Below are 13,297 nucleotides of genomic sequence, written 5' to 3'. Positions count from 1 at the left end.
AAAATCTGTAACCTTAATTACAACTGCAGGGTCCCTTCACAGCAATACCTAGATTATATTTGATGGAATAACTAAGGAACAGGAATCTTGAGGAAATATCTTTAGAATTCTGCCTATTAATAGGCCTCATAGAATTAATTAGGGAGTGTTCTTTCTTCTGTTTTATAAAAGAGTTTGTGAAGAATTGATGTTATTTCTTAAACTATTTGATAGAAGCTATCTGGCCTTGTGCTTTTTTTTGTAGAAAGATTTTTAATTACTAATTCGATTTCTTTATTTGATATAGGTCTATTGAGATTTTTCCATTTCTTCTTTAGTCAATCTTGGTAATTTATGCTTGGCCATTTCATTGAAGTTGTCAAATTTGTTGGCATAAAGTTGTTCATAGTATTTCTTCATAATCCCTTTAATTTTAGTAGGGTCTGTAATGATGTCCATTCTTTTATTTCTGATTTTGTTAATTTGTATCTTCTCTTTTTTATTCTGGCCAATCTACCTAAAAGTTTGTCAATTTGGTTGATCTTTTTAAAAGATCAACTTTTGGTTTTATTGTTTTTCTCTAATGTTTCTCTTTTCTCTTTCATTGATTCTGCTCTAACTAATATTTCCTCCTTCTACTTGCTTTGGGTTTAGTTGGCTCTTTTTCTAATTTCTTAAATTGAAAGCTTAAGCTATGGATTTAAGATCTTCTTTTGTATTATTGGTGTTTTAAGCATTGCTTTAAATCCCATAAATTTTGATATGTTGTGGTTTCATTTTCTTTCAGTTCAAAATATTTTCTAATTTCATTTACAATTTTATTCTTTGGTCTATGGATTACTTAGAAGTATGCAGTTTAATTTTGAAATATTTGGAGATTTCCTAGACTTCTTTCTGCTCTAGATTTTTAATCTAATTCTGTTGCTAGAGAACCTATTTTCTATTATTTCAGTCCTTTTAAATGTGTTAAAGATTTCTTGTGGCTTGTCACAGGATTTGACAAACCTTTTCTGTAAAGAGCCATATAGTAAATATTTTAGGCTTTATGGGCCATATGGTCTGTTGCAGCTACTCATCTCTGCTGTTGTAGTGCAAAAGGAGCCATATGCAATACATAAACCAATGAGCATGGCTGTGTTAGAATAAAACTATTTATAAAAACAGACAGTGGGGCCAGATTTGGCCCTTGGGCCATACTTTGCTGACCTTTGACCTAGTATATGATCTATTCTGGAGAATGTTCCATGTGTGTTTGAAAACAATGTGTATTCTTTTCTTGTTGGATAGAGTATTCTTCTTGTTTTCTGTCTGGGTTTTTAATCGATTATTGAGAGTCGAGTATTGAAGTCTTCAACTATTATTGTTGAATTGTCTGTTCTTTCAGTTCTGTCTATTTTTGCTCCATGTATTTTAGGTCTCTTTTGTTAGGTCAGTATACATTTATAATTGTTATATGTTCCTGATGTCATCACCTTTTTATGCTAATGATATATCTCTGTCTCTGGTAATATTTTTTGTCTTTTTTTTTTTTTTTTTGTGAGGAAGATCAGCCCTGAGCTAACACCCGTGCTAATCCTCCTCTTTTTGCTGAGGAAGACCGGCTCTGAGCTAACGTCTATTGCCAATCCTCCTCCTTTTTTTTCCCCAAAGCCCCAGTAAATAGTTGTATGTCTTAGTTGCACATGCTTCTAGTTGCTGTATGTGGGATGCGGCCTCAGCATGGCCGGAGAAGTGGTGTGTTGGTGCGCGCCCGGGATCCGAACCTGGGCTGCCAGTAGCGGAGTGCGCCCTTAACTGCTAAGCCACAGGGCGGGCCCTGTTTTTTGTCTTGAAGTCTGTTTTGTCTGACGTTAAGCTCTCTTACTGTTACTATTTGCTTGATACACCTTTTTCCATCCTTTTACTTTCAGTCTCTTTGTTTGTGAATCTACAGTGTGTCTCACGTAGACAGCATATAGTTGTGTCTTTCTTTTCCTTTCAGTATGACAATTTCTGGTTTTTTTGAGTGGAGTCTTTAATCCATTCATATTTAGTGTAATTTTTATATAGTTAGATTTACCTCTGCTGTTTTGGTATTTGTTTTTTGTATGTCTCATGTCTTTTCTGTTTCCTTGTTCCTCCCTAACTGCCTTATTTTGTGTTAAATGGAAATTTTTTTAGTGTATGATTTTAATTATTTCACTGTGCTGTTGTCTTTTGTTTGTTTTTACTATTTTTTGAGTAATTTTCTTTTTCTTTTTCTTTTTTTTTAATATCAGCTGCCCTTTAAGTCTCCAGACCTTAAGAACATTAAGAATGAAACACCACCCTGGACGCTGTATAACCTTTATGAGTCTGTATTTCTTCTCCAAAAAAATAAAAAGAGGGCCGGCCCCGTGGCTTAGCAGTTAAGTGCACGCACTCCGCTGCTGGCAGCCCGGGTTCAGATCCCGGACGCGCACTGACGCACCGCTTCTCTGGCCATGCTCAGGCCGCGTCCCACATACACAACTAGAAGGATGTGCAGCTATGACATACAACTATCTACTGGGGCTTTGGGGGGAAAAATAAATAAATAAAATCTTTAAAAAATAAAAAAATAAAAAGAACAAAGTCACTACTCTCACAACAATAGGAGGAAAACTCAGTAGAAACTCAACATTGTTTTTCAAAGAGAAATATCTGATGTCAAATATTTTATTTAATAAATCATGAGTTGGCTGTATGCTAAGCCACTTTAAGAATGTGATCTGTAACTCACAGTTTTAATTACATGGAGAAAAAGTGAATGGGTTCATTAATGCTGTGAAAAGAAACAGTGGCCTACCTGCCAAGTGGCAAGGTGGAAATAATCTGGTAATAATTTAATTACCAGATAATTTAAAATGCAAAAGATTCCAGATAGTGAGTTATTTTCTTAGTGCTTGCTCTGGACATTATAAAATGCGTCTTAACTTATCACAGTCTACCTTAGATTCATTCTAAAGTAGTTTAGAATGAAACTAATTTAATTCTATTAGATAACTTTTCTTTCCCCCTCCTTTGTGCGATTGTTGTCATATGTATTACATCTATATTTGTTATAAACCCAACAATACAGTATTATTATTACTGCTTAAAACAATCTTGTCTTTTAAAGAATTTAAGAGAAGAAAGTAAAAAATTTATATTTATACAACCCTTTAAATTTATCCATATATTTACTTTTTCCAGTGCTTTTCATTTCATTTCTTTGTGTAGATTCAAGTTACCATCTGGTGTCATTTCCTTTCAGTCTAAAAGACTTTCTTTATTATTTCTTGCAAATCAGATTTGCTAGCAATGGATTCTCTAAGTCATTGGGAATGTCTTTATTTCACTTCATTTTTGAAAGATTTGCTGGATATAGAATTCTTGGTTGACAATTTTTTCTTTCAGCATTTTGAATATGTCATTTCACTGCCTTCTGGCCTCCTTTGTTCCTGATGAGAAGTTAGTCAGTAGTTATATTGTTGCTTCCCTATAAATGATGAGTTGTGGGGTTTTTTTGCTGCTTTCAAGATTTTCTGTTTTGGGCTTCCATCAGTTTTACTGTATGTCTAGGTATCGATCTCTTTGTGTTTATTGTAGTTGTGATTCATTGAGCTTCTTGACTATGTAGATCAATTTTTAAAAAATATCAGTTTGTATCGTTTTTGGTCATTATTTCTGTCCTTTCTCTCTCTCCACTTCTGGAACTCTTAATTCATGTATGTTGGTACACTTGACGTTGTTCCTTAGGTCGCTGAGGCTCTGTTTTGTTTTTTTATTCTTTTCTCTCTTAGGTTAGATAATTTCTATTACTCTTCTTCAAGTTTTTTGTTTTTTTTTTTTTGTGACGAAGATTAGCCCTGAGCTAACATCCATGCCAGTCCTTCTCTTTTTTCCGAGGAAGACCCGCCCTGGGCTAACATCCATGCCCATCTTCCTCTAGTTTATAAGGGACGCCACCACAGCATGGCTTGACAAGTGGTGTGTCCGTGTGCGCCCCGGATCCGAACCTGCGAACCTTCGGGCCGCCGAAGTGGAGCGTGCACACTTAACCGCTGCGCCACTGGGCTGGCCCGTCTTCAAATTTTTTGATATTTTTCCTTCTATTTCAGTATTCAATTCTAGGATTTCTATTTAGCTCTTTTTATGATTTCTATCTTTTTGTTGAGATTTTCTATTTGTTTGAGGCATTGTCCTCATATTTTTCTTTAGTCCTTTAAAGCAATTTGAAGTATTTGTTTGCTAAGTCTGGCATTTAGACCTACTCAGGGACGTTTTCAATTCTGTGAGGTTTTTTTCCCTCCTGAGTTTGGGTCATTCTTTCCTGCATCTTTTCATGTCTCATAAATTTTTGTTGAGACTAAACGTTTTAGATAATATATTGTAGCAACTTTGGATTCTGATTTTTTCCTCCTTCTAAGGGTTGTTGTTGCTTTGTTATTGTTGTTGTTTTTTTAAGCAACTTGCCTGGATTAAATCTGTGGTATCTTTCTCCCTGGTATGTAGCTGCTAATATCCTCTCAGGTTTTTTTTTTTTTTTTTTTTTTTTTGGCTGAGGAAGATGCGCCCTGAGCTAACATCTGTCACTAATCTTCCTCTACCTTGCATGTGAGCCACCATCACAGCATGGCCACTGTTAGACGAGTGGTGTAGGTCCGTGCCTAGGAACCAAACCCACGCCACTGAAGCAGAGCATGTCAAACTTAACCAGTAGGCCACCAGGGCTGGCCCATCTGCTCAGTTTTTTCATCTATATCTATTCTGTTTTTAAGTTTCTGCTTTCTTTTCATTCTGTTTTTATCATTTATTTTGTAGCTCTTATTTTATTGGATCCAAATTCTTATTTGAAGTACTCAAATAAATATTCAAGGGAGAATCTGCTTTTGGTTTTGGGGATTATGTTTTCCAGATTGAGTTCTTCATCTGCTGCACGGTAATTTCTTCTTTCTTATTGTCTCTCTCTTTTGTTATAGGAGATTTGACAGTTGCTGTGTCATTTTTATTTATCTTCTTCACCAGCTGTGTTTACACCTTTTGTTTGTAGTTTCAGAGTATAGATGAAATAGCCGGGATATGTTTCCCACCTTATTTGGGGCCTATCCCCACCCAATCTTGTCATCAACTATGGTTAGTTGTTGATCATTGCTTTCATCATCTTTTCTTTAAGCTAAGGATGTGAGGGTAGAGAAGAGCTTGACATTGACGAGTTTAATCCTTTTTCGTAGATCTGAATTCTGTTCTTTCTTCTAAACTCTCATAAAATGTTTTCCATCAGGCCCTCTCTATCCAGTGGTAAATTCCATGTATTTCCATGGACTTTGGCTGGTTCTCCCAATTGGCAGAATGGAAGATAGTAAGCCCGGAGGTTCAGCCTGTCTTTCCTGAGGTTCCATATTGTTTTGTAGAGGCTCTTACTTCTTTTTATTGAGGTGTAATTGACATAACATTATATTATTTTCAAATATACAACGTAATGATTCGATATTTGTATATATTCTAAAATGATCACCACCATAAATCCAGTTAACATCTGTCACCATACAAAATTTTTTTTCTTGTGATGAAAACTTTCAAAATACACTCACCTAGCTACTTTCAAATATGCAAAACAGTATTATTAACTATAGTCACCATGCCATATATTACATCCTCATGACTTACTCATTTTACAACTGGAAATTTGAACCTTTGAACCTTTTGACCCTTTTTACCCATTTCGCCCACCCCCTGCCTCAGGCAACCACCAGTCCAGTCTCTATATCCATGGAGGCTCTAACTCTTGGTGGATTTTTTTTTTTTTTTTTTTTAACTTTCCCAGGGCTATCTACTCATTTCTTCATTCTCCTCCTTCCACTTTGGGAAGTATTTTGTATAAGGTTACTCTCATTTCCTTCTTTGGTTGTGTTTTGTAAAATATTTTCCCTGTCAGGTGTTCAGGTATAACAGTTCTGTGATCCTCATCATGCTTTCTCTACCCTGAAATCTTGGGCATGTATTTTTAAAAGTTTAGTAATATGTAAAAAGTAGTATTTGTATCTTTACAACTTATAGAAGCTTCCTGCAGTATTGACTAATTCAAATTTTGATGTTTCAGTTTTCCTTAAAAGACCCTTGATTTGGGCAGGAAAAGCAGGTGGTGAGAAAGATCTTAGGGAGTGATAAGAGGTAATATTTTAGTTTGTGAAGCAGAGATGGGGATAAGATATTTAGAATAGGTACAAAAGATAAGACTAAGAAAACATGCTTTCTGAACTAAAAATAAAAAGATGGTTTGATTTTATGGTTAAAGTTTCTTAAGGAGAAAAAGATTGCTTTTTACAGCTACATTCTTTCCAGAGTACTTTTCTTTTAATAGCTAGTTTTGTTTAGAAAAAATACAAAGTAAAACCTGTGGATATCTCTTAGAAATTTTGTTCAGGTAGCTATTACTGTAATAGTGAATGTGTGTGTGTTTTTCCCTCCAGCATCTCCCTGGAAAAAGAGACATGAATGTCTGCAATGATATTTCCTGACAAGAAGTTGATACAAGAGAAGGAAAGGAGATCAACAGCTAGTGAGCAGAGTTTCAAGTAACCAGGATTTTGTATTTACCACCTCGAACTATAGACTTCTGTTGCCTGCTTTTAAATCAGAGATAACTACAGTCAGACCCGGATAACGCAAAAGAATACTTTTCTTTTGTATTTTTTGAGATCAAAGAAACTGCAATGTCTAGGAAACAGAACCAGAAGGGTAAGATTACATGTAGGTATAAATTGTTAAAAGCATGGTTGTGGAGTAGTGATCACCATTTATATCTACATATTTAAAAAATGTTCTCTGAATGTGTTTTGAATGGTTATACTTTCCCTCACCCAATGCACTACTGCTGATAGTTATAACTTATCTTTTTGTCATGACTGCAGTTAATTTTAGAAGAGTACAGAACAGTCACAAGTTTATCTTTTGTCTCTTTAACCAAGTATTTGTGGATATTAGATTATAGCTTTGTGTGTTACTAGTTTGGGAATTAATTCATATAACAATTGCTTTTATACTCTTATAAACCTATTAAATTGGAATATACTTATAAGAAAGCCAAATGCATCTTGAAAATGTACTTTCTGGGGAGTAAACATATGTTAGGGGGAGTGGAGGAGATAACTTAACTGCAGGATGTTCTCTGTCCTATGAATTGACCTTTCATTGGAGACAGGAAATGAAGCAAGAGTAAGTGCTTCCAGTTTTTGATTCTTTATTTAGCTTTCCTTCCGGGATTATTACTCTTGCTTCTTGTCTAAAGTAAAATATAGGGAGCAAAGAGTCAAAAAATATCAAGAATAGTTATAAGGAGGGGAAGGACAACAAAGATTCTATGATCTCACTTTTTCAACTTTCCTAGAATAGCTGCAAAACTGCAAAGGGATAAATATAGTGCTAGAACTATTATACATCCATGACTGGAATATATTTGTTAAAAAAATGACCATAGCTATCATGGGTTTTCCCTGTCATTCAATTTAATTTTCAATTTAAAGTTAATGTTCTTTACTTCAAAACAAAACTATAGATCCAGGTCTCCTGTGTTTAATATGAAGGAAATGCTTTTAAGCTTAATTTTGACTTGGCACTTCAAAAACCTCATTATAAGAAAATAATATACCATTATAAGAAAATAATATACCAGAGCTGCTTGTGGTTTTAAAAGCTGTAGTCTCATTGTTTAGTATATCTATATAAAGAAAATCTGAGTTCTAAGGAATGGTTAGATTACTAAAGAAGTTGAACTGTTCTATGCAATGAGATTTATCAACTGAAAAGTTTTTATAACCCAAGTTTGTTTCTTCTTAATCATCGTAATTGTTTGCTTTTTTCCCAGTTATACCTGAAACATTGAGTATCTGTTTTCCTCTTGCAAATGAGAAATACTACAGTAAAAATAGAATTCCAGGCTTTAAAATAAAATAATTTCATCTGAAAAGTTTAGCATTTATAAGCAGATTGCTTTGACCTTTTTAAAACTAGATTCTTATATCATGTCTGTGTTTTGCCAGAGCTGTAAAAAAGTATTACTGCTTTTCGTAATTGGTATCTAATTACTATAAATTTTATTTATTTATTTTTTCCCCCCAAAGCCCCAGTAGATAGTTGTATGTCATAGTTGCACATCCTTCCAGTTGCTGTACGTGGGACGCGGCCTCAGCATGGCCCGACAAGTGGTGCGTCGCTGCACGCCCGGGATCCGAACCCGGGCCGCCAGCAGCGGACCGCGCGCACTTAACCGCTAAGCCGCGGGGCCGGCCCGGTATCTAATTACTATAAAATGAATTGAAATTTTAGACTATATCATAGGCATTAAGTGCTAACAAATTTTGATTGAATATAGCCTCAATTTACACCTAGTTGGAAATAAAAGCTTATATGTTGTTAGGATTTTCTCTGAAACAAATCTGTACATATAATCGTGCCTGATATTTGGACCAAAGAAGTACAAAATGCTTATAAAATTCTATCTTTATTCATTTATATATTTAAAATTTCATTGTTATGGGTTTCATTAGTACGAATAATTATACTGATTTTTTCAACTTAGTTATAATACATTAAAAGGAGAGGTACTATCGTAGCTTTTGTTTTCTAGTGACAAGTCATTTATAAGGTGTCATTTTGTAATAAGTTTAGTTTTTATTCCACAGTAGACCATGATTCCATATTTTCCTTGTGTCAGTAATACTTGTGAATGTCTTATTTAATGAAATATTTAGTGGAGTTAAACTTGAATGGCTTAAATTATATTAAGGTCAATTTCAATTACAACTGTTGATTGCTCCAAGCCGTTTAGCCAACACCTTGCACAAGTCAGTTAGATCAGTGCTTCTTCGAGTGTGATCCATGGACCAGTGCCTGTCTGTGACTGGAGAAATATTTAGAAATGGAGAGTGTTTAGAAACACTTTTATAGCAATTTGACAGTGCTGAAACATCCAAGCCCTTTTCAAAATAGTTTTCTTGAGGTTTAATTTAAATACCATAAAATTTGCCTATTATAAATGTACCCTTTGATTATCTTCAGTAAATTTATGCAGTTTTGCAACCAACATCACAATCTTGTTTTAAAACGCTTTCCTCACCCCAATAAGTTTTCTCTTACCTGTTTACAATCAATTTCTGCTCCCAACTCCAGCCCCAGGCAAACACTGGTCTACTTTTTGTCTCTTTGGTTTTGCCTTTTCTAGAAATTTCATATAAACAGATTAATACAATATAGTTTTTGTGTCTGCCTTCTTTTAGGTAGTGCATTGTTTTTGATGTTCACCAATGTTGTTGAATGTATCAGTACTTTGCTCCTTTTTATTACTGAGTAGTACTAAGGTTATAAAAAGGAAACTCTGTTTCTTTTGCGCTCTACCAGTCATAACGTTCTGTGACCAGATGTGTGAATGTTTTTCCCACACCAGCTAAGTCGCTGATACCAGCTGAGAGTCCTACAGTTCAACTCAATTCTGACACTGTGTGCCCAGACGTAGCATCAGACACCATAGGTTAAGGCCTCAGTCCCAAAAGACTGCCCCCACTTCAGACGCCAGTATCAAGTAGTGGGTCCCCAGGTTATCCACACTTCTGTCTGACATGGCGGCAAATGGGCCGTTTCCACGACCCCTTCCTCAGGTTCAATTATTTGTAACACTCACAAAACTCAGGGAAACACTTACATTTACTGCTTTATTATATAATAAAGGATATGATAAAGGATACAGATGAACAGCCAGATGGAGAGGTATATAGGGTGAGATCTGGAAGGGTCCCAAGCACAGGAGCTTCTGTCCCCATGAAGTTGGGGTATGCCACCCTCCCAGCACATGGATGTGTTCACCATCCCAGAAGCTCTCTGAACCTTGAGGCTTTATCATGTAGGCATGATCAAGTAATAACTCTTATCTCTGGCTCGTCTCCCCTCCTTGGAGGATGGGGTTGGGGCTGAAAGTTCCAAGCTTCTAATCATGGCTTGACTTTCTGGTGACCAGTCCCCATCCTGAAACTATCCAGGAGCCCACCAAGTTGCTTCATTAGCCAAAGACGCTCCTATCACTCAGGAAATTCCAAGGGATTTAGGAACTCTATGTCAGGAACTGGGGTCAAAAACCACATATTACAACAAAAGATGCTCCTAGCACCTTTATCGCTTAGGAAATTACAAAGATTTTAGGCGCTCTAGCCAAGAGCTGGGGATGAAGACCAAAATACACATTTCTTATTATATTACAGTATCACAGTTTCTATCACATTTTGTTTATCCATTCAGCAGCTGATTATTCATTTTGATTATTTCTGGCTTTGGCTATTATGAATAATTATATATTATGAACATTTGCTTACAAGTCCTTGTGTGCACATATGTTCACGTTTCTCTTGGGAAAATACCTAGGAGTTGAATTGTTAAACTTTCTGAGAAACTGCCAAACTGTTTTCCAAAGTGGCTGTACCATTTTACATTCCCACCAGCAATATATGTGGGTTTTGGATGCGCCATATCCTCGCCAACACTTGGTATGGTCAGTCTTTTTTATTATAGCTATTTTACTAGGTGTGTAATGGTATCTCATTGTGGTTTTGATTTGTACTTTCTTAATGACTAATGTTGACTATCTTCTCATATGATTATTAGCCATTTGTGTATCTTTTTTGGTGAAATGTCTATTCAGATTCTTTACTCATTTTTTAATTGTGTTGTTGGTCTTATTATTGAGTTATAAGAATTCTTTATATATTGTGGATACAAGTCCTTTATCAGGTACATGATTTGCAAATATATTCTCCCAGTCTGTGGCCTTATCTTTTCATTTTCTTAATTGTGTCTTTTAGAGAGTGAAAGTTTTTAATTTTGATGAAGCCCAGTTTATCTGTTTTTAAAAATATAGTATAATAAGTAAGGTAGGGTGCATCCTCCAACTTTTTTTCCTCCAAAAACTTTATTGGCTATCCTGATACCTTTACATTTCCATGTAAATTTTAGAATCAGCTTGCCAATTCATACAAAAATATCTGCTTGGAATCTGATAGTGATTGCATTAAATCAGTAGATCAATTTGTGGAGAACTGTCATCTTTACAGTATTGAATCTTCCAGTCCATGAACTTACTATATCTCTACATTTATTTAGATCTTAATTTCAGCAATGTTTTACAGATTTAAGTGCACAGGTCTTGCAGTTTCTTTGTTAAGTTTATTCCTCAGTAATTTATTCTTCTTGATACTGTTGTAAATAGGACATTTGGTTTTCATCATTGTTAAATTCACTTATTAGTTCAAGTAGTTTTTTTGTTAGATAACTTAGATTTTCAGTATACAAGATCATGTCCTCTATGAATAAAGTTGGTTTTCCTCTTCTCTTCCATTCTGGGCGACTGTAATTTCTTTTTTCTTGCCTTTTGCTTTGGCTTGAACCTCCATTACATTGTTGCAAAGAAGTGTGAGAGCAGGTGTCTTTTGCCTTGTTCTCAATCTTGGGGAGGAGCATTTAGTATTTCACCATTAAATATGATGTTAGCTGTAGGTTTTTCCTAGATGCCCTTTATTAGTTTGAGGAATTTTCTATTCCTATTTTGCTGAGTTTTTACATGAATGGATGTTGGGGTTTTGTCAAATGTTTTTTTCTGCATCTATTTCAGTTTCTCAAACGGGAATGATTTTGCCCCCTGAGGGTTATTTGGCAATGTCTGGAGACATTTTTGGTTGTCACAACTTAGGGCCAGGGTGCTATTGGTATCTGGTGGGTATAGGTCCAGGATGCTGTAAACATCCTACAGTGCACAGGACAGTCCTCCACAACAAAGAATTGCCTGGCCCAAAATGTCAGTACTGCTGAAGTTATGAAACCCTGATCTATTGATATGATTGTGTGGTTTTGTCCTTTATTAATAATAGAGTATTATATTAATTAATTTTCAGATGTTAAACCAATTCTGCATTCCTGGTGTAAATCCCACTTGGTCATGATGTATAATCCTTTTTTTATATTACTGGTTTCTGTTTGCTAATATTTTGTTACAAATTTTTAAACCTATATTCATGAGGGATATTGGTCTGTAGTTTTCTGTTCTTATGATGTGTTTGTCTAGTATATGATTTGTCCTGGAGAATGTGCCGTGTATGCTTAAAAAGAATGCATATTGATGTGTTGTTGGGTGGAGTGTTCTGTGTATGTCAGTAGATTAAGATGGGTGATCATGATGTTCAAGTCATCTATATCCTTACTAATTTCTGTTTAGTTCTGTCATTTACTAATAGAAAAGTATTGAAATCTTCAGCTATAATTGTTCAGTTGTGTATTTTTGCTTTCTATTCTTTCAGTTTTTAATTCACATATTTGGGGCCTCTGTTATTAACTGTATATACATTTATAATTGCTATATCTTGCTGATATATTGATTTTCTTATCATTAAGAAATGTTCTTCTTTGTCTCTAGTAATATTTCTTGTCTTTAAAGTTTTAATTTTTCTGACAGTAATATAGCTATTCCAGTCCTCTTATAGTTACCGTTTACAGGGAATATTTTTCATCCTTTTACTTTCAATCTATTTGTATTTTGAATCTAAGGGCTGCCTCTTGTAGACACCATATAGTTGCATCTTTCTTTTTTATCCACTCTAACAGCTCTACCTTTTGACCATTTAATCCATTCATATTTAATGTAATTATCAATATGATTGGGTTTATGTCTGCCATTTGCTGTTTTCTATGTGTCTCATTTTTTTGGTTCCTCTGTTATTCTTTATTGCCTTCTTTTGTGTTAAACATATATTTTTATTTATTTATGTATTTTTGTGAGGAAGATCAGCCCTGAGCTAACATCTGATGCCAATCCTCCTCGTTTTTCTGAGGAAGACTGGCCCTGAGCTAACATCCGTGTCCATCTTCCTCTACTTTATATGGGACACCGCCACAGCATGGCTTGACAAGCAGTGCGTCAGTGTGTGCCCGGGATCCCAACCGGTGAACCTCGGGCCGCCGCAGCGGAGCGCGTGCACCTAACCGCTTGCGCCACCGAGCCGGCCCCTAGACATATATTTTTAGTGTATTGTTTTAATTCCTCTGATTTCTTTCAAGCTGTTTTTAAATAGTTATTTTATTAGTGGTTGCTCTAGAATTGCAATATGCATCTTTAAGTTAGCACATGCTACTTAAGGCTAGTACTGACTTAATTCTGGTAAAATATGGTAACTTTGTTCCAGTATAGCCTCATTTCCTCTCCCCCTCTTTTGTACTATTATTTTCACATATATTACATCGATGTATAATATAACCCCAACGAGATGGTGTTACAATTATTGCTTTAAACAATATTATGCTT

General features: G+C 35.2%; 1 protein-coding gene across 1 annotated transcript in view; it reads left to right on the top strand.

The window, feature by feature from the left end:
* Positions 1 to 13,297, top strand: part of SPATS2 (spermatogenesis associated serine rich 2) — a 127,841-nt gene that overhangs the window by 58,932 nt on the left and 55,612 nt on the right. Inside the window, 1 exon segment of the mRNA XM_058558333.1 lies at positions 6,432 to 6,699. Within this exon segment, the coding sequence (XP_058414316.1) occupies positions 6,675 to 6,699 (25 nt within the window). The 5' untranslated portion in view covers positions 6,432 to 6,674.

Source organism: Diceros bicornis, chromosome 17 (assembly GCF_020826845.1).
Source record: "Diceros bicornis minor isolate mBicDic1 chromosome 17, mDicBic1.mat.cur, whole genome shotgun sequence".
Lineage (NCBI taxonomy): Eukaryota > Metazoa > Chordata > Mammalia > Perissodactyla > Rhinocerotidae > Diceros > Diceros bicornis.
This window is presented reverse-complemented; position numbering and strand designations above follow the sequence as displayed.